The following is a 27,572-nucleotide window of genomic DNA, read 5'->3' as shown; positions in this document are numbered from 1 at the left end:
CTCATTCTCATTACGCTTCCTCTAGGCCTCCAGCTGGCTGGTATTTTCCTCAAAACGTAGTCCCCAAACCAGTCAGAGACGCAGTATTTCTGTCTGAGCACTGCTGAATGCAGTAGTATTATTTCACTAGCACCGTACACAGACAACTGATAAGGTTATAGAAGAAACCCTCACACGGTACAGTGTCCTGGTTTTGCCTGGGATAGAGTTAATTTTCTCCCTAGTAGCTGGTACAGCGCTGTGCTTTGGATTTAGTATAAGAATAATGTCGATAACGCACCGATGGTTTAGCTGTTGCTAAGTAGGGCCTACTCTAAGTCCAGGACTTTTCAGTTCCCATGCTCTGCCAGTGAGCAGGGGCACAAGAAGCCGGGAGGGGATACAGCCAGCACATCTGCCCCGACCAGCCAAAAGGATATTCCACACTGTAGAACATCGTGCTCAGTGTATAATGGGGGGTGGGGGTGGCCAAGAGGTACCAATTGCTACTTGGAGACTGGCTGGGCATCGGTAAGTGGTTGGTAAGCGCTTCTATTGTGCATCACTTTTCTTTCTTGGGCTTTATTCCTCTCTTATTGTTGTCTCTCTTTCCATTACATTATTATTACCATTATATTTTATTTCAATTATTAAACTGTTCTTATCTCAACCTACAGGTTTTACTTTTTTTCCAGGTCTCGTCCCCACCCGGCCAGCGCGTGTGTCTGTGCATGGGAGAGGCCCGTGTGGAACTTAGTTCGCACACCCCAACCCCACCCTTGACAAATAACTATGAAAACAAACAAACAAAAAAATAATGAACTTCAGCTAACGGCTGCCCAGGAGCAACGCAGATACATCTCCCGGACATGCAGGACAGGGGGTAGGGAAGCCAAAGCTCAGCCATTGCAGAGGAAGAGCAACACGTTCGGTACCAGTTACACAAGCTGGGCATACCTAAATCCAGAGGACCAGACAGGAGGCATCCACAGCTGCCGGCAGAGCTGCCCAACGTCACTGAAAGGCCGCTCTGTGCTTCCTTCAAAGCAATGGAGGAAGGTTCCTGATGACTTTTTAGAAGCTAAAGGTCATGTTACCTTCAAGAAGGGCAAGGAGTATATGGGAAAGTAGAGGCGGTCAGCCTCACCCCACTCTCCCAGGGAAAATTATGGAACAAATACTGCAGCAGTTATCCTTGGTGTGCCTGGATAGGCCTCTGGGAAAAGAAAGCGAATGAGAACAGCTAACGCGTATTTACCAAAGGCAAATTATACCCGAACTACCCGACTGATTTCTATGAACAGATAATTGTCTCAGCAGACGAAGAGAGCACAGCGGATGCCGTTTTCCTTGACTTTAGCAAGGCTTCCAACATGGTCTCCCACAGTACCCTGGTACCCAAGCTGGAGAGAGGGAGAGACCAGCTGGGTGAGCTACGAAGTGCAGTTTGTGGAACACGGGTTGTATGAAGAGGCTGAACGAACAGTGTTTCGTAGCGTGAAGACCAACTGTTGGCCAATATTCATGGAATTCCTCAGGGCTAATATTGGGGCTGATGCTGGTTTATGTCTGTACTACATTTAACATATTGAGAATGAATAGGATGGAATGTGCCCCCGGCAAGCCTGTGGATCACACCAAGCTGGAGAGAGTCATCAAGACACTGCAGGGCAGCATTGCCTTTCAAAGGCATCTCAACAGGCTGTTAAGAATTGGCTGAAAAAACCCTCATGAATTCCAAAGGCAGAATAACCCCATCTAACACGACTAGCTGGGAGCCCAACGGAAAGCAGCTTTGTAGTAAAGGACCTGAGGAGTCAACGTGGACAACAACTTCCAGCAGCGTGCTCTTTCAACAGTATGCCCTAACCACATACTGGGTTGTATTCAGAAGAATGGAGCCAGCATACCCTGGGAAGTGATTAGTCCCTTTTATTCAGCATTTGAAGACCGCGCCTGGAGTACAACGTTCCGTTTGGAGCTTGCCAGTACTCACACAGCACTGACAAACTGGAATGAATCCAGCGGAGGCTGACCGTGATGGTTGGACTGCTGAAGCACACAACTCAAGCTGAAGCTGAGTGAGTCTGGAAAAGGCAAAAGGTGGAAATCTAAGTTTGGTCTCCTGCTACCCAAGGCAGAAGTCATCACTGAAACAAGGGAAACCAACTAGATATAAAGGGGAAAAAAAATTTCACAATGAAGTTGATTAAGCACCGGTACAGTTGCCCAGAGATGATGTGGAAACTCTCTTCTTGTAAATTTTCAAGACCCAGCTGAAAAAGGCCTTGAGCAATCTCATCTAAATTAATGTTAGTCCAGCTCTAAGCAGAGTTTAACCACATGACCTTAAAAGGTCTCTTCTAAGATGAATTATTCTATGATTTTCTAAAGGACTGTGATTCAGCCACTTGTTTTTCTCACATTTGGGAAATTTGATTATTTTCACTTAAATGTAGGTCTTCGCACTTCTATTTACTGGACATTTTTTCATGTGGAATTATTTCTCCAGCTTTCATTCTGTCCTACAAAGCATATGTCATTCTTTCCAAGTTACAACATTCTATTTGCATTATCCAAGTCATTAAGAAAATCATGACACACTATGAGGAGTATTATTTGATTCAACTTGCTAGTTCATTAAATTCTGGAAAAAATCCATGAAAAATGATTATTATTAAGTTGTACATTTACCTTGCAAAAACCAACCTAGACCCTCTGTCTCTATTTATGAGTGTGCCAGGAGCAAGGCAGTGTCAGAAACCTTACTAATATCGAAGTACCTATTATTGTTAGCATCTGCTCCTTTTTCCTTATCAAGGAGTGGCTTACACTATCACAGAAAGAAATAATTATAACTTGACAAGACTCAATTAGTACAAACACATGCTTATTGTCATAAAGCATAAACCTTTTACATTTTTTTTTTTTAAGATGTTTCCTGTCTAACTGATTAGGCAGGTTCTTCCTCCTTCTCTTTGTCTCTTCTGAAGTTGTTCTGCTTGGTTCTTCCTTCCAGAACCATATCCATCAACAAGGACTTCTCAGACACGAGTCATAAAATGCCCAGAGGCTGTAGACACTCTATACATGCAGGACAAATTTTATTTACCGAAGTAATCTCTAAACTTTTAATAGTATAAATGTTAGCTCTGTGATCAGTTACTCAGTTAGAAAATGCTGAAAACAAAACCAACCAGATGAAAACATATCAACAATATATTACCAGTCTTCCTTCACTGTTAAGTGATAAATCAACCCACTCTTTTTTTTTTTTTTTCCCTTTTCTTAGCATTCATGTTTCTGTACAGCTCTTTACTTTTTTGCTGATTACATCTCAACTTTATTTGTATGCCTTGACCTTCCCAATTGCATCTTTGTAAGCTCCTCCTCAGAAATTTGACCTTCCCTGCATTTTCTGCATGGTTCTTTCTTGAAATTCAGATCTCTGGAGAAATCCTAAGCTATTACAGCTGGTCTTTAAACAACTCTTTAACCAATCCTTAACGTTAGAAGGATTTATAGGCTTAACAGCCAAGAGTGAATTCTCTGAAATTTTCTTCTTGAGATTTGTTTTTCTTTACATAGCCCAATCCTAATTTTATTGCCGTCAGCTGTTGTTAAGCCTACAGCTCCTGTGCATCAGAAGATTTGTTAAAGTGTTTCCAAAGAGCTTCATCCTCTGGCCAGATGTTCCATACCAGACTCCTATCATGAAAGCATCATTAAGATGGCCCTTTGCAATCTCATGCCTTTTCTCAACAGCAAGTTCAGTGACATTTAAAACTGAAATCCAGGAGATCTCAAAAAGTTACTGGAAAAAGCTCAGCCCAGCTGTTCCTGCCTTGGCTACCATTAGCCAAAGGAAACATCAACATGTTTTCTATTTCATCAACAGTCAACGCTAACAAGATTTATTAAAACATATCCACTGAACTACAATCATAACATAACAAAATCTGAAAACTGGCATAACTACAGAAAACTTGTGATAATACTGCAGAAAACCAGAGATGCCTACTTTCATGTAGGGATTTCTGTTCCACGTGTCTGTAACCAAAGAAAAATTCATATGCCTTTTTAGATACTAAATACTATTTCAGAGCCGACTTCTGTCAACAATAAAACAAGACTGATTTCCTGGTCATGAAATTTCTCAGCAGCAAAGCAGGATTTAAGAGATATTGGCATGCTTAATGAAGGGTAGATAATTGCTAGATGGAATACTGGGGGAAAGAGTGAAGCAGCTGTAAATGGTGGTATGGCACTAAGATGAATATTAATTCATCAGCTATGTGGCTGGTTTTGATCAGTAGGCTCAGCATTTGGCTAGCAGGTATCAAGCAGCTCCTACTCAGTAGAGCTCATCTAAGTCAAGTTTTGCCTTAGCATAAAGAAGGATGTTAAACAGGTGAGAATGCGTAACACTACTTCCTGAAGGATGTGCATTATTTAAGAATGCAGAGTTCAAGTATATGATATACTGGGTTAGAGAGAACAGATTTAAAATGTCTTGACAAGTATCTTACCAACGTATTTCCTGGTTTTCAGAGATCTGAATGCCAGTAAATTCACCATTCTGGAAGCACAAGAGAGTATTAGGTTCACAAGAATGCTATCTTCAAAAACTGTCTGAAGTTGGAGAGGAAGCAAGCAGGTGCCCACACAGCTGATAAAGCGGTATTTTCTCTTTACAGAAATTCTCAGCAATGAACATTCTACCAGCAAGATCTACTTTTCTGTACCTGTGAAAAATGGGTTCAAGTTTCAAATCATTTATCTAACCAATTCAGAACAACTGCCTGAGGCCATGAGCTCATACTCCTCTCCCCCTTTTTATTTTGCTACATCCTGATCACCTCTGGACTCGTAACAAACCCCCATCAGTGCAGAACTTTCACCAAGAAAATAACCCCCCACATTTAGTGCCCCCAGAACTCTTTTCTGTACACCCAGCCAGTCTTTGTGGCTGAGTGGAGTCACCTACGGGCACACATCTATCCAGAGCGCCCAGCTCTGTTCCAGCTGGTGACACTGCCTCCAAAGGGACAGAATGGGGCATGGACTTGCTTCAGTCTTAAAACGAGTGACTTTCCAGTCACAGTCATTGCCACAGCCTGAATTTCAGGCCGGCACAAAAAGTGCACACAAAACTGGTTACATAACGTTACAATAAAGAAATAAATTTATTTTTATATATTATAAATGTAATAAATAAAAGGAGCTGGCCTTCAAGAATAACTTACTCAATTAACTTTGACGTTTTACTTACTAGCTTTCTGATGTCTCATGAAGGCAGGGATTGAAGTTTACTGAATTTAAAAATGGTTTAAATAAGGAAGTAGATTCTAAGACACCTTAAAAATATATTGACCCTTTAAGGTGAGGTGCCATCTGAAGCCCAACTACAATTTCTAGCTCATACTCTGCTGGAATATTTATTAAGTTTAAAAGACAAGCTTTAGCAATCTCAGAACTTAACGACACAAAGTTAGTAGCAAGCATGTAAAAGACAGGTTGTTTGTGTTTCAAAGTCACAACTCCTAGAACAATTACATAAATTTCTCGATGCAGCGCTTATGAAATAATTTGCAATGAGAATGGAGAAGAAAACCTGAAGAAACACATGCACGCTCAGTGTGCTCCAACTGATACATCATACTGTACGTGACACTGGTAGGTTGCCCAGATTAACAGATGCAGGTCCTCCTTCAGGGAGGCCGACGTGACAAATCTCTCGGAATACGATGCCAAGAGTCATATATGGAACGTGAATGAGCTCAAAGAAAAGTCTTTCTCTTCAGAATGATTTACTGAGCAGTAACCTAAACTTTGACATGAGGATACATATACAAATCCTATGTTTGATAAATAGTTTGTTTTCTAAAAGAAAAAAAAAAAACAAAATTCTTAAATTTTTTTTTTAAAAAAACAGCTGGTATTCATGGTATGTTATTAGTATATTTTAAATTTTGCAACTTAATCATGTGCAACGTTATTTGTTTACAGAAACTTGTAAACCTGCCAATGTTATTCACAAATTTAGGTTGCTTTTGTAGGACCTTAGAAACATAATGTTGAGACCTCAACAAATAAAAGTTGGTATCTTCAACAAACTGTTCCCACTTATTCATTGTAATTGTGCAACAGAAGCTTGAATTTTGCCTTCCTGAGGGATATGCAATCCACAACTATTTCAGAAGAGCAATACGCACAACGGTTACAAGGAAGGAGAGGAAATGTTCTAGATGCCAAGCTTCTCTTCTCGCCTAACTGGCGAGAAAAAAAACCCTAAGTACATTCAACAGATCCCGAGTTCAGAAACCTGCAGGGTAAGTCACAGTTCTCATCACTGTGAATAGTCCCATTAACTCCAATCAGGTCTGCTTATGGTAATGGACTATTTAAACAGTGAATAGTTTTACCGGGGGTGAACAGTGAGATTGCTCAAGAACTGAGGCCTTCAGGTGAGGAAAGCATCATCTGGTGGTGTGTTTTGCTCATCATAACTTCCAACTCCTTATCTACCTTAGAGGTAAACACGCTGCACAGAAATGCATTTACCTGTACAACGGTTCCATCAAACTGCAGGAAGCTTTCACACACAGCAAAGGGGGACTCAGTGCAGAGGACTCGTCATAACTGGTAATTTTGGTTTCAAAGCTTTATCAGATTTGTCAGATTTTAACAGTATACTGGCACAGCTATTAACTTCAGGCCATTAATTAACAAAACTCACACCTGCAGTTTGGTCCTTTGATTAGAGTACCTGTACCTGCCAGGATGATATGGCTTCCCTGGCTTTAAATTATATTTTCTATTCTACTGTGAGCATTTAACATACTGAATTCCAATGTGTATAAAATCATTTCTCAGCCAAATCGTCCATGTTCAGTGGAAACAAAAACGCAGAGAAAAATACCAAAGAAGATTAAGCTTTCCACCACTTCTGTAACATATCCACTGAAACAGTGACCCATGACATGGTCCGAGTTATATATGTTTCATAACCCTAGGGGACTCTCAAGCCATCAAAATTTCATTAACCGCACAGCGGTCCCAGTACCTACTTAAGCTGGTCTGCTGGCCTCCCTATCAATAAATAAATCAACTGTAATCCTTTTTAGTGACTAAACTCTTCTTTGAAGTTGTATCAAACATCAGACATTCCTTGCATAATTTTAACCAGCACAGAGTAATGTCTTTTCTAACAAATGCACAATCTTCTCTCACATGAAAAAAATAAAACAAAACTCTAAGCTCGTGGAGGAGGTTTTGGCATACTGTAATCAGACATTTTGCTTTTTTAAAAATTGTGAATATCAAGTTTATAAAAAAGTATACTAAACCTAGCGTACTACTGAAGCAGTCACCTGTTTGGAGGTGACTTTCCCCTAAGGAAATTGCGTGTGTGCGTGCATGTATATATACATCTGTATTTTCAGTATTTTCATATTAATGTAGGGTTTTAAAAAAGACTAGTATCTGTTTCATCACAGACCTTTCAAAAGGAAAATCGCAGGACTGCTCAACAACTTACTCTAGACTGCAAAGCTGTCATCAAGAGTCATCCAACAGAAACTCCACCGCTAAAAGGAAATAGGCAAGTATTCCTGTCCTCCTCCTTCAAAACGTGCCTCTGACTCAAAACAAGTTTTCCAAGCATGAGACAAGACCCCTGCGAACACTGAGAGCTGTCTCCTCAGGTACCACGCAGCGTTAAGTCCAACATAAAAAAGGAGGATCCCATCTGCGACATTCGTCTTGCACAGGCATCTTCAGTTAGAATCAGCCACCAGAGGAAAGACAACAAGTATGAATAATACCAAAATACAGCTTTGGTTTTGTCTTCTCAAACAGAAGTTAAAATAATAAATAGATAGGACTAAACACTATTGCTTGTAGTTTAAAATAAAAGTGCAGGGTTTGTTGGGTTGTTTGTTTTTTTGTTTTTTTTGGGGGCGGGGCTGGTTTTTTTCAAGGATTACCATACATACACACCTGCACTGATGTTTCTCACAACGTGTAACAGCTATCGCCAGAGGATAGAAATAAAATGGCTCCGACTTTTGTACAGCCGAGCAAGAGAGATTTAATAAATTAATAAAATGACGTGTAGACTTGCAGGCAACAGCCATCAGTAATTTTCATCTTTACTCATTTTTCTTTATTCTTTTCTTGAATTTGTCATATAGGAAGTCATGAAGTTAATAGAACAATCATTTTAATTTTAGTAAAGCTGAAAATCTTCTGCAAACAAAAAGAAGTTAAAGATAAAATGTTTTCTAAGATTTGTGCATTTAGCATTTAACACCACATCAGGTTCTGTTCATAACCTCAAGAGGAGCAAAAAAAAAACCTGAAAAGCTTCAAAAATGAATCACTGAATTGTATTAACCTCTTTTCATTTAAACACTAAGCCTAAATATACAATGGTCATACCCCACCATCCGACAAAGGTGATGTTCAGATTTTATTTTATTTTTTTCCACAATTTTAATTGCACAGTAATCCAGTCCCACAGGCACATCAAAGGCCACATGTCCCTCTTCACCACAATTCCAATTGCTTTCATCAACTATGAAGTTTTAAGCACGATCAGATTTGTTTTCCAATCACATGCACCCTGTTAATAAGCTATTATTTGCGTGCATTCATCCATTCTACAATTCTACAACTTCTCCAAGACGTCTTGAAGAAAAGTTTAGAAAGAAACCTTTGATTGCAGGCTGCCCTTGGGGATCAACTTTATCACCACTTAGCTGCTCCCCAAAGGGTAACAGGTGACATGGCCTGAGAGAAAACAGAGTTAATCTGTTTTGTGATTAAACTCTTTCACAATTACAGCTAAAACATCACATCAAAAGCTTGCATTAGTTAGGACTGATATTGAATATTGACTTTTCTGGGAAGAGGAAGAAAAAAAAAGGGTAAGTAATTCAAGGCCATTCCTTTAATGATTTAAAATTATTGAGTGTCAACCAAAACAGCAAATAAAACATTGATTTATATATGGGCATATGCATAAGAACTTACCATTTTCACTGTCGGACTTGTTTTCGTGTTCGGTATCAGTCAGAGTGAGGGCTGAGTTGGAACGGCTCGACAGACAGGAACTGCGCCCCGATTTGACCCCCCTGCCCCAAAGTCTCATGGCATGCTCTGGAGACATCACTCCTTCATTTTCAGTATCAGCATCTGACCCTGCACTGATAGAGTAACCTCTGTGGGGGAGCCCCATTTCCGCACAAAATGTCAGTCCTCGGCGCGTTGCTGGTTCACAAACTCCTAACTGCCTTAGGGTAAAATTCTGTCCTGATTAGGGGAAAAAACAGATAACAAAAAGGTGAGATTTCTTTATTTGTTTGGTTGGTTTTTTTTTTTTTTTTTTTAAAAAAAAAAAGAACCTAAAAGTAAAAACTCTTTACAAAGAGTATAATTATCTCAGGTATCGCACAACGTGTTTTGTCAAAACTCTGCAGGTTTTACAATCAAATGGATTCTTTTGTCTCTAGCTCTCTGTGGTGCCCCTTTCATTCATACTACACCTTAGCACTATTTTGTCAACTGCTTAAACACATCAAAAATGCTCCTGGGGAGGAAAGAAACATAACAGAACTTGCAAACTAAGAAAAGCCAATTCAGCACATGAAAGGATTAAAAATAAATGACAATTTTGGGGCGGGTTGGTTGTTTTTTTTTTAGGTTTTCAAAGTGTGAAAGCAGTAACAAGGTGTTTGTCAGACTTTTTTTTTTTTTCCCCCGCCCACCCTGGTTAGAGGCCAAAGCAACAGGCTATTTTCCCCATACAGATGTCACCAGTGGAAAAACTAAATGGGAACCAAACTCACTTGTTTTTTATTGGATCTCTCTGGCCTACTTTAATACACACATATAACCAAACACCACCCGTTACCTGCAAGGATTACATTGAAGTTGTTATTTTTCACGCCTCCATATTTTCAGCAACATTTTAGGCTTTTACAGCTGAAGCAGAGACTGTGCATTTTAAACAGACTTTTAGCCTCTGTTTTGGGGCACAGCAAGAGACAGAAGTGAATCCCAAATGATTGTATTAATAAATTAGGTGCAATAAACTCATGACACTTCAATAACTTAAAGTGCCTAAATTATGTGACACTCAAAAATGACTGCCTTTTTAATGGCTGTGTCTTCATCCTACTTTTATGTCCATAGATTTAAGACATTTTATGATATATAGACACTTGGCAAGCTCATTTGCATGCCTATACCTATAATGGTTTTCCACCTTAGCCACAGTTATTTCATAGCTCCAGGAACAAATCAGAACACACACATTCAATTTTTGAATTGAACAGGCATCCTAATTTCTCCAAAATTAGTCATTTAACATAAAAATACACAACATAATTAAAGCTTATAATAAAACAAGAACAGAATACTATCTATCCGAAAGTAATAGAATTGCAGAAGTGTGAATACAGAAGTGTAAATAATTCCTGAAATTTATTTAAGAGTTAATGCCCTGGCCATTAACTTGTTTTAGTGAGCCAGTTAATTATTGTATTGCCGTGGTCATATGAAATTGTCGCTATAAGTTTCTTTGCAGCCAGAATCAGAAATGAATTCTGTCAATGACTTTCATAAATAATAAAAATCAGTTACTACAACAGCTGCTAAACTTCGGTACAAATCGAAGTGTATTTATTATGCAGCTGTGAATAAATATTTGAACAAAAATACAGCTGGGGAGGTAAACATGAAAGGAGTAAGTGTATCTATGACTGCGTCTGAACGGTGTGAAGGGTGTAAGAACAGGGGGTTACCATGCACACGGATAGTATCTTGCTATTTTTTAAAGCTGTCACACCATGAGAATTTTCAGGGTTTGTGAGAGCTAAAACTAATCAGAGAAGCAACAGGCCAAACAAACCACCCAGTGGTAACAGGGTTAGAGCTGAAAGTAGCAAAGTGTCTAAAATGCTTTTTATTTTGCATTTTGGCAAACATACGCTAAGGAAGACAGCCTAGAACACTGGTTTTATGTGTTTGGGACATTATTATGTGACTCTGCATTTTCAAACAGTTGCCTTAAGTCAGAACCTAATATACAGGAAGCCTATGTGCATTATAGGTGTACCTACACACATGTTAAGTGGCTAATGTGTATACACAGTTGCACATGCAGCATCTTACTGGTTCTAAGAACAGGGTTTTGGGAAGCAAAATGGAAAGGAAAGAGGTATTTCTGACTGAAGACATGGGTACTTGAGTCAGCAACAAAACTGCCATTGACTTCAATGCTACCAGGTGTTATGCCCATGGTCCCCATAACACCATGGTGCCGAGATCTGGAGGTGAGGAAGGACAGGGACAGACACAGATGCTGCCTCTCGAGTCACACTCAAACCTGCTGTAGTGGGTGAGCATGGCAACCTGCAGCTCCTCAGCCAGCCTGCACCACGTACCCCACGCTCCCCCCACTGCTGAAAGGGCCTCTTTGCACTCAAGAGAATCTCTCAGGGAGACATCTGTGCAGGTGTATCAATTTTAATAGAGTCACACCCACCCACCCCCATCAGTTTTTTTTCTTCCCCCTCTTAAGCAAACTATTATTTTTAAAAGAAACTACTTCACGCATTTATCAACATCCTCCACGATCACTTTCTAGAAGACTTGGTCTCAGACACAACATACTACGTACCACCTATTAATGGATTTTATTTTTTACTTTAAGTTTACAACAGCCTGCCTCTATGTAAAATATTTCCTTCTTTTTTCCCCCTCTTATGAGTGGTAAGAAAACCAAAATGGCATGTCACAGGGCCAACACAGAAAAGGGGGCTTCTTTGTCTATTGCCATGTCATCCCATTCACTATATTAGAGCTCATCATTACACTGGGAAGTTTTACAGCATAGCCCAGAAATCTTGTTAACAGCTTTAGAAACACCAGGCTAAAGTACCTTCTGAATTAAAGCCTTCCTAAGAACCTTACTAAGAGGACTGCACTCCGTGTAAGTTGCCTACACAAATGAAAAACACACTAAAAAAAAACCCAACACACACAAAAAAACCAAACCCAAAACCACAAAACCCAAACCAAAAAGTTGACATGGAAAAACATATGTATTTGTGTAGGAATTTATATCCTAAAGGAAATCATACATATGCGATATAAAAAATTTACATGATTAAGATTGCTGAGCAATAAAAACAGGAAGCCAGGGAACGGTGAACATGGCTGGGATGCAAATCTAGTGGGCAGCAGAATAATTGGGGACTTTTACCTGATAATGAACAATATTATGAAATAAAAATAAGAATTGAAAAGGAGGTTGTAGGAGCTCTGTGGGAAAAAAAAAAAGAAGAAAAAAAAAAAAGAAAAAGAGTATGAAGAGAGGATGTTCTCTTTCTTGTGGTTCTTAGAGTTTCTAATTAACCTTTCCGGAATGACTTCAATGTGAGGGATTTAATCATCGGTTTCTTACACTGTGCACACATTCGCAATTTCTCCTGCTGACAATAAGTGCCTCAACAGTTCATAAAGACTTAAAAACAACTCGGCGATTGTAATGAACTAATTCCTGAGAAGAAAATGTAGATACAGAATAAACGGATAAGCATAATGCTTTATGGGAGTTTTTTTTTTTTTGCTTTCCTTTAAAAAAGCATGAAGTGTAAAATGGAAAAAAATCAGACACAACATTTCAAGGAGGCTTGTTCTGGAGACCCCTTTAGGGTTTTTAGACTATTTAGGATGATGTATCATAAAGTCAGGTTTTAAAAACTGACAATAATACTGTTTACTACCACTTTACCATTCGATACTGCATATCTCTTGGCTAGCAATATCAATTTATGGGTAGTGTAAGGACACCTGACACCCTCCATTTGTGCAGACAAGAACAAAATTAATGTAATAACTCTAAAATAACTTTGAGGAGCTTGTGCAGCAATCACTGTTAAAAACGGCACTTGCCAACAGTAACCATATGCATCAACCTGTTACGTTGCAACCACTTTCTGTGCAAGCCATGATCCACACACTATTACTGGTGTACTTCCTGAACTACATTAAATAAATACAAAAAAAAAGTATTACAACATAATTTTAATATATAATTTCTTTTTAAAGAGTGTATGTGTGCATATATAAATATATATTTCTCTGCCAGAATCACAGATTACATTGTCTAGAAATGTAAATTCTTTTTTTTAATCAAATACTGCATATAAGCAAGTCTGAGGTATGCAGAAATTATATATAATTTTAGAAAGTCACAAGTTAACAGGTGGAATTAAATGGAAAACTGCTGCATTTGTGCCACATTTGTTTCCTTCAACTAAGTTGTGGACAATATTCAAAAGTCATCCCTGATAACTTAAGCTTCAAGTTGGAAATGTTATCTGTGGGAATGGGTTTTTGAAGAGGACTACTAAACAAAAGAAAAGGCCCCACGGTTCTTCAGTTGTCAGTCCTTCCTCTAAGTTGGATTTATACTAAATATATAGACAAGAGATATTTTCTTAAAAAAAAAAAAAAAAAAAACAAACAAAAAAACACACCATGAAAAAGGGAAAGAAACAAACTGAAGGAATGAACAAAGAGTAGCCAAGAGAGAATTTGTCAGCATCTCCAGACACCAGCACTGTCCTTCGTAATTCATTAATCACTCATAAGTCAACAAGTCAGGTTTTAGCAAAAATAGATTATTTTGGAAAAGAGGAAAGAAAACAAAACAAAACCTGAAAAGCTTCCAAAGCATCTGACCTGTTAGCATAAAAATACACCCACGTCCCTACATTTTAAACCAGAAGAATTATAGTTTGAGTGCCTTTGCTGACTTTGGTTTTGTCCTAACGGGATAGGCACAGTACCAAAACGGCAGAGGTCCCAAACCCATCCAAGACCATACTCAAAACTCTGTCTAGTTTTGCTCTTCCTTATGCTTCTGATGAAGTTTCATGCCATGACTGCTCTCTCTGCATTCTTTATTACTTGTCACTCCCCTCTCTAATCTATTGTTCCTTTGTATCATCTTGCCGGCTTCTATCTGACCAAAACACTTCTGTACCATTCAAAAATCAAGTACATTTTCCCCATAAGCACTCTGTGATAACACATGACAAACCCACTCATACTCAATTTACAAAAGCTGAGAAACAACTAAAGCTATGCAGATGCCAAACTATGATCACGGTCCTTAGGGGAACCAGTCTTCTCTCCCTTACATTTTCTGGATTCCCTACTTCACTCTGATTTTATAATTGTTTTTAATTAAGAAGAAGCTTCATTTATTTAGAAAGCAAACGAGGAAAATGTTTTTCTCAGGTTTATATTTTCTGTCTGCATACAAACATGCCCTCATAATACAATGCTTATAGTTTATTGTATAAGCGACACTGACATCGAAGTGTTTCTGCCAGGACCATGCTTTTTGGTGCTATTTTGATATGGGGAAAGTACGTTCTTCCCTTTGTATCCATGTTTAGACGCTATGTAGTGGGCATGTTTTTCTTCTTTGAAGCTCCTACCTGGAGCTCACGCTCAATACCTCTGAACACTTTCTGCAGAGCAGAAGCCAGCACGCCGCCGCAGCGCACCTCTGCAATGCTTCATCCTTTTTGAACAACCAAGAGCTCAAGACTGCTGACCTGATGCAACAGTGCCCTGCCTTCCTCACTCATACACACGACCGCTATGAAGGAACAGCACTGGTCAACTGCAAATCAAACTGCCTGTTCACAGTCCTGAATCCTGAAAAAACACAGAGTTCATTCATGTGCTAATCAAAGACAGAAAAAGGAGCTTCTTTGCAGGTAACAGTAGGCAGCAAAACTGTCCCCTCTGTTCTCAGGGCACTAGCCAGTCACTACAGGACCACCGAGAACATTGGGGTAATGTTCCTAGATGACCAAAGCAGATCTGGAGTGGTTTAGCAAGAATTTCACACAATTCTAAGGGATCTTAAACATCATCCACCTTCAAGTGCCAATTCTACCTGGTTTCTTAAGGAAAAATATGTAACACCACTTTGTAAGTAATTTCCCTCCCCCCCTATTTCCTGGGCCAGATGTAGTGTGGCACAAAGGTGGCCCTTCGTAAGGAAAGATCCTGAGAGGAAGGAGACTGAAATGGAAATAAATGCACAGCAGGACAACAGATTGGCTGGAAATGGAAGGACAAAGATATTTTAAGGAGAAAAACAGCAAAACAGATGCCCTGGATGCTCTATAAAATTCTGATAAGAAGTGCACAACTGCTGTCTCCAGAAGTCAGTGTATTAGGTGTGTAGAATACAATTACACAAAAGATAGGACGAGTAACAGATGTGATACCAACCATTTTGACACAACAAACTTCACAACGTATTTACTAAAAAGGAGTTTTCAAAGCTGAACTTGCAGAGCTCTGATTGCTAGGATGCAAGAAATTGCAGTGAAGACGAACAAGTAATGAGCTTTGCCTACGTTAACATTTTTTTCTTCACGATTTGGGTATTTCGTTGTTATGACTTCATCCTGATTTGATCTTGTTTTTGTGAAAATTATCTGTTAAATTTAAACCTTCCTAATCCACTCTATTACATTTTTCTCCTGTTTAATTCCTATGTTTTTCTCTTCACTTATCACAACCTCCTCCTTTGTCACCTCTTAATCTCTCTTTCTTGACCTTTCCGCTCTATTCCCTTTTCCATCTTAACCTCCTTTTCTTATCGTTATCCGATTTAGAGCAGAGCTCTAAGATTTGTATGAATGGCAGTTGTTTCTCCAATATATCCAGTAAACTACATAATAACAAATGGCATTAAATTATATTAAATCTTAGCAACTGCGCATATAATTTTCAGGTGCTCAGGTTATTCTGAGTAAATATTAACCATACAGTTCCGCCACCCCTTATGAGCTTTCAAAAGCGTATGGGGAGCTAAGTCATGGTCTCAGTGACTTCTGATAGTGCCAGATACCGTGAGTTCTCCGAGCTGCGCTTACCGTGCCGCTCTTGGTAGAACAGCTGTATGTAAAACTCTAAACCTGAGTCAATTCTAGAAAGACAAACCCACACACATTTGTGGGAAATAAACTATTTCAAACCTGATATTTAAACCAGCTGTGTATTTTTACTGGCATTAAACTACAAAATCAGAAGACGACATTGACTGAAATGCTAGTCTGGGGAAGTTTTAATTTTAAGAAACAGAGCAAAATCAATGTGAATGAAACACAGTATCTTCCTGCAACTGTTTTTCCAAATTATGGTTAAAACATGCAGACTCTTCCGTGCAGTATGGGAGACTTGTAATTTTTTTCCCTGTTAGGCTTGAGGGTGGCAGGGGATCCTCTGTACTAATCCACGGACTAGAACATAAGAAGCACTTCTTAATCCAGTATAAGGATAAAGGACTGTTCATCAAGCCCTCCTGAAGTTACCGCAGAGTAAGATTAAAGTCAGCTCAAGACAGTTTCACAATTGCACAACTCAAAGCTTCAAGCTACAGCACCAGCAATCATGTTTCAGTAAATGTATTAATAATTAAAACAATACGGTTCCAAATTTGGGGATTTTACGTAAAAATCAGGTTTTACGACTATGATTACATAATGTATAAACTGAATTAAGAGAAACTAACATAGCTGTCCAGATCATGGGCTGCAAGGAGACAAAAAACCCCAACCAAAACCCCACAAAAACCCCAAAACCCCCAGGATTCTGTGGATTTAAAAAAGAAATACAACTCCATGAGCAGCAAGGAACACAAAGTCTTGATCATGACCAGAATGACAGTATAGACGTTTTAGGGCCCTCTTTGGATCCTGGGACCAAATCATCAACATCTCAGCATCCATTTATTGCAAAATACGAATAAAGCCTAAATTTGATAGATGTGGAGAAAATATGACCCAAGGGTAAGCAATGCAGAGATGATAGATATCCAGTCTGCAAAGAGCCTACAACCAGATCTGACAGGTATGAACTGCCACATTAAGGTCAGTATGATGCTAAAGACGTGACAAACAGCTTGAAACAGGGAAAGAAGGTGAGGAGGAAGGAGGCAGCATGAACAGAAGCACACAAAACAGAGCTCAGGCTCCTCCATATGGGGAGGAAAGAAAATTCTGCTGTTATTTATGCCTTTCCATGAGGGAAAAGCACGCCTGCCACCACAAGTGAACGGACAGACCCACAGAGGGGTATGTCTCACGGCATGGTAGAAAAGCTGATTTGTTCAACAGGCTCTTCAGTGAGATAAAGGAAAAAAATCCCAACACACCTATTCACAGTAGCCCATGTATTTTATTTGTAGGGTTTCATAAAGAAGTATCCCACATGCATGGGAATCGGCTCTGCAGTGCGTGGATAGAATGAGGCGCTCAGCCTGTTGCTGTAGGCAAGAGCAAGAAACAACAGAGAATACGGACCCAAGGATTTATGCAGAAATTAAAACCTCTTTTACCCCCTCTCACACTCTCTCTTCCCGTCACACACTCGCAAAAGGGTTTCTGTTCTGTAAACCCCATAACACACATAGCGTAGCATTGTCTTAATTGAGATTTCCTAGCAAAATGTCCATTAGGCTGAAGACAAGGATTTATGACTCTGAGATATTTATGACACTGCAAAGCAAAAAAGCAGAAACACAAAACTTGAGGTAAATGTGTTCCCTTGGCTCTGCTATTTCCTCTTTCAGCTTTAATAAGCTCAGTAACGCCAAGTACCGGCTCTCAAGCCAGTAAGTTGTGACACTTCACAAACTAATTTCAGAAAGTATCAAGGAACTTTCTGAGAAATTATTCCTATTTAACATCTCTGCTTCGCTTTCTGCATTTATTTGCCAGTAATGGAATAAGCAATCACTCACAGGTTGGCCTACAGCCCTGACTCAGCCCTAAGTGCTAAATCAATGTACGGGCCAGACAGTACACTGCAGCCTCTTCCATTCCTCCCGTCACCCCATCTCTAACGGCACACTCTTCTAGCTTTATCGTCTCCATAGATGTCAACACGCTGAAGTCACCTTTCCTAGCCCTGCAGGTGATCCATTTGTCTCCCCAGTCCTCAAGTTTAGTTTTTATCATGAACAGCAGCACCATGTACATCTCGGTATGTAAGCTACAGCAATATACAGGGCAACTACAGACCTTCTACAGTATCCTCCTTTCCATGAGGCTGAAAGTCTTCGCAAAGACCCCTTGCTCACCTTATAAATCCTTAATCATCATGATCAAGAACTTAAATCTCTTTATTTTGCAAGTGGACTACTCAAAGACAAGGTTTTTTACTCTGTGGACCAAGGCTGCGTAGAAATGCCTGATCAAGCATTCTACTGTCAATAACCAAGGTTGATTTTTCCCTGGAGAATCACAATTGCCCTTTGTCTCCAGATCTGTAGCTCATCTACAGACCATGACCCACAAGGGGCCAATTTCCACTAGATGAATACTTAGAGCAAGTGTGCATATCACTGAGCGTGAGCTAAATATACTCCTAATCGAATAGAAGTGAAATGTTTTTCTTAGTACCGCGCTCTGTAGCTAATAGAATAACTTTAAAAGTCAACAGATCCTTATCACCTGGAACCTGAAAACCAATTAACTTCTTATTGTTGCTTTAAGAAGTAACTAGTACAGCAATGAAAGATGATAATATTACTTAGCACTTACAGCGCTTTTCATCTTCAAAGCATTTTGGAAATATAAACTAATTAATCTTCCCAACATGCCCGTGAGGTGGGTAAGTATTATTCCTGTATTACAGAGGGGAAAAAAAGCCACCTCTGGCAGAAGGTTATGTGCTTAACTCAAGGCCACAAAATTTTCCAGATCATACTGGCACTGCATGCTGCTTACAGAAGTTACCAACTTCAATGAGGCAGATAGTGCAGGTGGCCATGTTTTAGTATAACAAAAAAAGTATCTGTCACGATGACAATCAGGACACACCTTCAACCAGAAATATAAAACACTGATTCTGCTGTCTGCCTCGGATTTTGAGAGACAGCCCTTGCCATACCACTGAATGGTGATTAATTTGCTCATCGCGAGATCACAAAGTCACTTATATACCATTTCACGCCTTCTTGTAAATAATTTGCAAAGCAGGCCGACTCAGTTCTACTGAGAATCACTTGCCTACTCAACAGTCAAAATCAGCTCACCAGTAAGGCACAGGTAGCAGAGGGTGAAAAATGGTCTTACAATACCTATCCTTCCACTGCTTCAGACAGGTCACTTTAAAGTACTGAAGCTTCAGGTTTAAAAACATGACCAATTAAATCCTTTAATCCTACAGTTGACATTTATGGTGACTAAAAAGATTAAACATTTTGCTATCCAAGTAACTCATTTTGAGCAGCTAGCATTTAAAAGCAATAGACTTTGGAGTCATCTTACATTAGGATAGAAGCCGCAATTAATGTTTCAGGTTTCTGAAGTCTTAAAAATGTATGCCTGACAGTGTTTAATATCTTACATAATAAAATTAAATTGCCGAAGCATATATAGCACCGTTTCAGGTCCCTCTTTTGCTGAATGGTGAGATTTTCCTAGCACCTAAATCTAATTGTCACAGGAGCAGCGGCTGAACGATAACTGTGATACTCCGCGCACTGTAACATACTGCACACGGCTTCGCTTTTCAACAAGCTGGTATCGGTGATACAGCATATTGTGAAGGAAAGAAATTCTTTTTCTTTGCTTTGCTGGTTTGGTAAGTTCAGCCCCCCACTTCTTAAGCTCCAAAGAGTTACTAGGGCATTTAATCTAATTTAGGCATTTAAGCATTCCAGGAGTAAAGGTACAAACCCATGCTTACAAGTACTTTCTCCTGCAAAACTGAAAGGGGTAGCATGAAAATGAATTGGTATTGACGCTTAGCTGACAATGAATTCTTCTGATTGATAAATACGGAGAACTCACTTCTCACCACCAGCTAGCAAGACCAAATAATTTTACCCACAGGCTAAACCATAGTTGACTCAAGCTTTCAACAAGTAAAAATACAACAAAACCTACACTCCCTCATCAGGTCTTATAGTAGCAAAATGTGTCCTGCAGCTCAGCTTTTCAGTTCACATAGTTTACAAACAGTGCCGTCATTATTTTGTATGACAATATGAACATGTACAAATCCGCAGTGCATCCTGCCACCTGTTCTCATGGGTCAGCCTCCTGCTCCTGTGCCAAAACTCACTGGCTTGCTATGTGGATCACCCTATAGGGTCATTATACTGTTCTGCAACAACAAAATGCTTTGAAATGAAACAAATGACTACTTAAGAGGTCTTGCACATTCCTCTCTACCCTTTAACACGTATCTGATGGTAAGTAAAATACAGGTTTTGTCTGCCTGTATTTTTCTTACTAATTTAGTGAAAAGGTTTTCAGTTCTTTTAAGTCGAGGTTTGATTTACGATCTCCTTCAAATTACTGTCATATTGTTATTTTATTAATTCCAATTATTTTTTCCAAATGCAATTTTTTTAAATACTCCTTACTTTCTATACTTCTAGAATCATTCCCTCCCACTCCATACTCATGTCATGCTTTCAGGTAATTCTGCATAGCCGTCTCCTATGTACTTTGTACCACTTCACACAGCAGTTTAGTTTTGTAAACACAGGAATGCCTCTCCGTACAACAGAGTAATTCAATTTTATACAGTCAGCTTTAATCCCAAATTCAGCAAGATACTTGGGTATGTTCCAAAATACAAGCATTCAGGTTGCTGAATTCAATTACAGAAGTTGTACGTTTAAATCAGGCTGCTCGTTATAGTTGGATACTTCAAAGTGTAAAAAAAATAGGTGTCTTCTTCCTCCCCAATGCATAAACAGCAAACAATCACATCATCACAACTGGGAAAGTTTTTCATGGTGCTTCATCCATTGCCAAGAATGAGATTAGGTATATTCTCAAACATGCCATGTAAAGTTGAGTAGCTACCTTAAAAATACCTTTAAAGAAAAGAACCTCACAGTCTTCATTTACATGGCTCTGTGCTGAGTTTAATTATTCAGAGACTTACCAGGTTTTTTGAATCTTATGCGGGGATTAACAACAAAGTGAAAATAAGTAACTGAATTAGAAGGTTCAAAAATAGTAAGCTAAATAATCCTCATCTAAAGATTTTAAAAACAAAACCAGTTTTGCAACAGATGAAGGGGCTTGAGAAGAAGGGAAGGAGACCCCAGTAGGTCTTACCTCTCGCTAATGTTAACTGAAAGCACATCGCCTAGATGAAGTTACAATTTTCTAAACACGCATACCTGCTCTTCCAGTCTTGCAAACTGCGTTTCAAAATTAACAAGACAATCCCAGTTACAGTAAAATATTTGAACATGAAATTATGTATGTTTTAAATCCTCATTTTAGAATTACAACTACAAACATACATATTTTTAGACTCTTATTTTGATTTATGCAATTAATCTCAAGCAACAGGAATTCAACAGATGAGGAAAGAGATTCTGTGACTGTAACTGGCACTGGAGAACCTCCTTTCCACAGTAAAGATCTCCTGGGATAAAGCTACCACTGAAGGGGGCACACCTATCTCCTACGGCAGTATCCCTTCCCAAATTCCTACCCTGGGATTTTGGGAAGCAGGAAGCAAAAAGATGCGTACTGGGACAACTCGGGAAGAAGAGATGGGAAAGTTCCGATTCATTAGCAGAAAGCTTTGAAGGGCTTTACCCCAAAATATCAGCCACAAAAGCACACTATCATTTTTTTATTGTGCCCCCTTTAAGAGACTCCAGAAACTCACATAACTGCTCCAGAAGCTTTCCAGCAGACCCTAGAAATCTGATATTCTTATTTTACACAGTTTGGGCAAAAAAAGCGAAAACGCTGGTCACGATTAATTTCAAGAACTAATTTCCAATTAAAGGTGTTTATTAAATCTTGCCTTTTCTGCTTATAGATTTATTTCCTGTTGATGTAGCAGACTAGAATGCAATTAGACTGTCAACAAAGCCGCATATCTGCACTTTATTTCTAGACACAGGGAAAAAAATAATATATAAAACACGCTTCCCTGTATTTATTTTCAAACCTTTGGAACGACCTTGACGACCTTTTCCACAAAATGCCTCCAACGCCAGAAGCAGTAAATTCTCGCGGTCAAAGCTGAATCAAAGGAACACACTATCTAAGACTGCAAAACAAGCCCTTCATAACCTGACCCTATCAAACCTGCAGGTAGTCCCCAAAGGTGCTAAACCAGCACGCATTAGAGGAAACCAATAAGCCATACAAAAAAACCCTGAAAGGACAACGAGGAAAATCAATGCGCACAGATGACAATGCTAAGGCCACTGAAAAGCGAAGACGACAATCCCAGACTACCATTTTAGATCTACAGACCTCATTTATTGCATATTGGGCACTAAGTATTAGCTAAATAATACTACGTGCTTTTCTGAGGAAAATTAAAGAGAAAAAAGTCGCAAGCCTTGGGACACCATCATACATGACCTGCCAGACTACGTAACTTCTTCCATTGTGTTACTGCTATTTAAAAAGAATAATACTCTATTCAGGCAACAGTTTATTAATTAAATGGTGCCTATTTTGATATAGTTTTCTCACTAGTGCTAAGAAAGTGTCTACAGTACGAGTCTTAGAAAACTTCCTCTTGATTTTACCTCGTTAAAGTAATGAGATCAAGGTAACTAATGACTTAAAAACTAGATAGTGATGACCTGAAGTTTTAACAAATCACAGAAACCAAAAATACACAGCAGAAAGCAGACTACAGTAGCAGCAAGCCTCAGTTACATGAGCCTAAGAAAATATTTTTATTTCCTTTGCAAACATTTGTAGGCAAAAAAGTCAACACCATCTGCCCAACTCTATTTCTCACGCAATGTTATTCTACTTGGAACAAAGAAAAAACACCAATGGGGAAACTATTTTTAAACATTTCTAAAATTAAAACTATGGACTTCCTCACAAGGACGAAGCTTTCTTTTTCTATCCCTAAATCTACTCTTTTCCTCATACAAGAGAAGATAGCTTTATACAAAACACTGAGGCACAGGTTAAGACAGCTCTTGGTCTAGAGCTTTATCCTTTTAGATGGCTGGGCTGCAGTACTTCACATGTTTAATAACTTTTTTTTTTCCCCCTCTTCTTTCATTAAGTAGCTTAGTCATGGAAACATAAAAACGCCAATTCCAGAGATGACAGTTTTGAATCCGAAAGTGATGCATAAGTGCTTAACTCTAACTGGAGCCAAGTGCAATCTCCCAGAATCACTGAGGTCCAAAGGGACCTCTTGAGATCATCTAGTCCAAACCCTCTGCTTAAGTACGGTCAGCTACTGTAAGTTGCCCAGGACCATACCCAGTCAGGTTTTGAGCATCTCCGTGGAAATTTAGATCTCTCATGTCTCTCCAGCTCTGGATTCAGAAATTCAACAGTGAGTTCTAGCAACCTGTTAACATCTGGTTAGATACCACATACATCCACTAAAAAAAATCCCCCAAACCCAAATGCGTTAATCATCAACTAAATCACCTTACTCACTGTATAGTGCTCTGTTACTGTCCTTTTGAGCTAAAAGATAAAGGCACTGAGCTGGCAAATTATTTGTACGCTCATCCACACACGCTATGTTTCCCCAAACCTTCTTGGAAAAGTTGTATTTGCTTATTTTCATTCATTTTGACGCTATTTATATTTTAGGTATATTGGAGTGTCAAACTTTTAGGCAATCTGCTAATGAGCTGAATTTATGCTGGGGGTCTAGTTTTTAAATTGTAAGGCCTGAATACTTCACACTTGAGTCTGCAATGCTGTCACTGACCCATTGCCCAACATGGGCCATTTACTCAACTTTCCTGTGCGTCATGTATTATTTATTTCAAAGATGGCACACAATGCCTTCCCACCTTCATAAAACATTTAGGGAGATACAAGTGAAGCGTACCATGTGTGCAGAGTATTACCAAAAATGATGGAACTGTTGTAACAACGTACTCTTCCCACAGCAATAACGCCTTGTTACTCAGTACTAAAGGATTATACACTCTTAGTGAAAACACCTTGCCTACCTTGTCTGGTATATTCATCTGCTTCTCTGTGGACCAAATCTTTTACCCGGTTTCCATACAGCAACCTAGAGGAATCATGATCAAAAGCTTTCAAGGTTTCACTGGAGCTGTAAGACTTCTGCGTAGGCACTCTGCACTCCTCATTTTCTGCAGAAGAATTTGTATAGCGCCGTTCCTTGTCCCGTCTGCTCTTTGTCAGGGAGCAATAAGGCCTACGTTCCTTCACATCCATACTTCATTCCTTCTCTGTGCACATCAGTCCAGCTTATTTGGAAGTCTTCTCTACATTCAGCTTACATTCACCTATAACAAAATTAGAAAGACAACGGCTGATGTGTTACAATGTTCTCTGATTGCTGTGATTGCTTCCTCACTGGAAGAGAAAGGAAAATCTGATCAAGGATGGGCGAGATGCACTTCCGTAACATTTGCAAGATTTCTCAAGAGTTTCATGCACAAGCCCGATCAGAAACAACAGCAAAGAAATTCTTGTGAACAACAACATAATACTTCTCATTTTTATACAACACATTATAAGTTCAAAAGCCGACTGAGAACTGGGCAAGAAAAAAACCCATATTTTTATCTTTAAGAAAGTCTATCTGCAGGTAAGATTTCTTTTTTTCTTAGAATGATGCAGGCTTTAAGGGCAAGTCTGACCTCCTTCTGCTTGTCAAAAACTTCTGATTTTTATTTACAGACTTATACAACTTTGTACTGTCATAGCTATTCTAAGAAAATTGTTCTCATCAAGAACATATACACATAATTTCACAGCAAGCTACAAAAACATTATAGGTGATATGCAGGAAGACTGCTCCATGTCAGCATATTCTTTATAACTTACGCTAGAAAGCAAGGAGCTATTTGATTTGTAAATGACACTCAGAAATAGGTTTTCCTTTCCTCAAGTTTTTAAGGAGTATTACAGTAAGAATCTTATTTCTATCACTATTTATTTTTCTTTACTGTTCCATTCCACATTGCTTTCAAAGCAAGGCTCCTCAGTTTCATTTCTTGGGTCCTGCACACTTAACCAAAATAAATGCATTAGTGACAGTAAAAAGTTTGGAAATTTTGTTTGTTCTTGTGTTAAAATAAAGAATATAATTTGTATCTTTAAACAGCTGATAAAACATCTAAATGAAGATCAGTCTGGATGATTTTAATACTTCACAACTGCACCTGTTAACTGAGGCTTTGATATTTTTTGTTTAACACCTTATATATGAGGGTTCTCTCCTTTATCTCAAGGAGAACTTTCTCCCGGGTGCTCCCCTCAATTTAAAGTACTTAAACAGCACAACTGATGGTTTTCTGAAGTACTATAAGTCAAGTCCTTTGCGATGGAGAATTAAAATGACCGTTTACATCACATACCACAAAGCAAGAGCCAACTCCGTTTGCACACTGTTCAGCAAAACCAAGGCTGCTTTAGAACCCTTCAGCTATTTAAACATTTAATATCAAACTACTTTGTTGTTATTCCTAGATGTCATTAGATTTTTAGAGTATTTTTTTTCCTGTCAGTAGATTTTTAAAGAGTATTTTATTTACTACAGAACTGTAATTCAAGTTTGTGAATGGCAACTGGTCTTTTTTTTGAAATTCTCCAAAAAGCCCTTGCATTTCTTGACTTGTGTGAATCTCATTTTAGATGAAAAGACAAAGCTACAAAGCCTTCCATCTCTTCTATATTTATTGTAATTTCAAATATTAAGTGGTTAAAAAGAAATGGAAATATTTGTATATGATCAGATAAACCAAAGTTTTAAAACATAATAGTTTGTTAAATTTATGACCTCATGCCCATGTAGCACATTTTTCATATATATGAAACACTCAGATTTTAAAATATTTGATGACTGATGAATGCAAATTCTTTCCACGTAAAAACAATTTTCTAGACATTTTATAAACTTTGTGTTTTATTAACACTAAACTTAATCATGATTTTAAAAATCTTTATTAATAGACACACAGAGGTATTCTTTTGCAGTGTAAAGACTTCATATGGAAGCATATCTCTCCTTCCATCTATGTGTTTCAAGATTTTAAAAGGCCGCTAATTCCCAATGTCTCTAAATTGTGCTATGTGAAAACTCATATGCACTATTCATCAAAGATGAAAAAATTATTTTCCCCCCAAGTTCCCAAGCTCCTTTATAATGTTAAAAAAACCAAAAAAACCCAAAAAACACACCCCCAAAACCCAAACCCTTCCTTACACAATACTTTGTTACTACACCAAGGTAAAATCCTCAAAGACTTAATCTATGCTGTAGCACGAGGAAGTACTGATCTGCTTCCCACAGAAGTCAATGAATTCAATAAAACTTCAAAAGGCAGTTTTCTGGGTTATCTATTGCCTCTCCAGGCAAAGAATGAAAAGGTTAAAAAAAATACAAGCTGTTTAATCGCACCGCATTATGGAGACACTTTAACAGTGATTACACTGGCACAATAATGAAGACTACTGCTTTTTTTTTTTGTGGGCATTTTGGGAAGAAAAAAAAAAAAGAATCCTGTAAGATTCAAGAACCTGATCTTTTTGAATCCGTCATTAAACAAAACACCTGTTTACTTTCAGTAATGTTTAACTTAAAAAATTAATAGTATGTCTCAGCAAGTCTTAGAAAACACTTAACATCCTCAGGCTCATGCATTTGAAATTATTTCATCAGTGAATTACTACACGTATCTGAGAAAAGGAGACAGAATAAAAGCTGTCTCAACGATCTGTCGACAAATAAACCTTCTTTACCATGATCAGAACACAAACAAAAGGAGAGAACACAAATTATTTTCAGAATACAGAAACAGACACCTGTGTTAACATTTAAGTAGTGAGCCAGCAAAGATAAGTCAGAGGGAGAACTTGCTTTACAATATCTGAACCGTAAGCCTCATTACTGCAGTGTGATGTTTTGCAGTCTCAGGACTGTGCAGGGCTTACTTGTCCCATCATGAATTCCTGCCCCCCCCCTTTTTTTTTAAAAAAAAAAAAAAACAACAAAAAACCACACCACCCTTCACCCCCAACTTCAGAGAAATATTTTCAGTTGTTGAGAAAAATGTTTTAAGGAAAAAAAACCCCAACTGTCAGTTACTGCCTCTGCTCAGCTCTTTTCTTATAAAGATCATTGTAGTTAAAATATTAACAAGTTCTCCCAGTCAAACCTTCAGATTTAAATGAACCACTGTTGCACAAATTTAAACATATTTCATTTTTTCTTCTCTGTTTCCCATAACATTAAAGCTGCATCCCAGTGGGAGTTACCTGAATGCATAGACTAGCCTCCTTTTACTATGCCTTTAGAAGCTGAGACGAAGTATCAGTAATGAGCACCGCACAAACTCAAGGGAACACAGCAACTAGTTTGTCAAACCAGATTAAAATTTTAAACCAAATAAAATTAAATTTATTTTGTGACATGTTACAAAAACACTTGTCTTCATCTGCAAGTAATTTTTACCCATACGTCAATATTTATGGTCCATCGAACAGCTTCATTCCAATTGAATGAATGAATTTTCATAGAGCAGTATTTAC

At 38.5% G+C, this 27,572-nt stretch overlaps 1 protein-coding gene across 7 annotated transcripts in view; it reads right to left on the bottom strand.

The window, feature by feature from the left end:
- TENM3 (teneurin transmembrane protein 3) overlaps nt 1-24,317 on the bottom strand; it is a 323,343-nt gene extending 299,026 nt beyond the window's left edge. For all 7 annotated transcript variants that reach the window (XM_040600425.1, XM_040600594.1, XM_040600681.1 and 4 more), the window contains exons 1-2: nt 24,020-24,317; nt 9,016-9,294 (exon numbers count right to left, since the gene is read on the bottom strand). In XM_040600425.1, the coding sequence (XP_040456359.1) occupies nt 9,016-9,294; nt 24,020-24,251 (511 nt within the window). In that variant the 5' untranslated portion in view covers nt 24,252-24,317. The remainder of the gene's footprint in view (nt 1-9,015; nt 9,295-24,019) is intronic.
- Nucleotides 24,318-27,572: the final 3,255 nt, after the last annotated feature.

Source organism: Falco naumanni, chromosome 1 (genome assembly GCF_017639655.2).
Source record: "Falco naumanni isolate bFalNau1 chromosome 1, bFalNau1.pat, whole genome shotgun sequence".
Taxonomy (NCBI): domain Eukaryota; kingdom Metazoa; phylum Chordata; class Aves; order Falconiformes; family Falconidae; genus Falco; species Falco naumanni.
The sequence above is the reverse complement of the archived record's forward strand: the minus strand, read 5'-3'. Positions and strand labels throughout refer to the sequence as shown.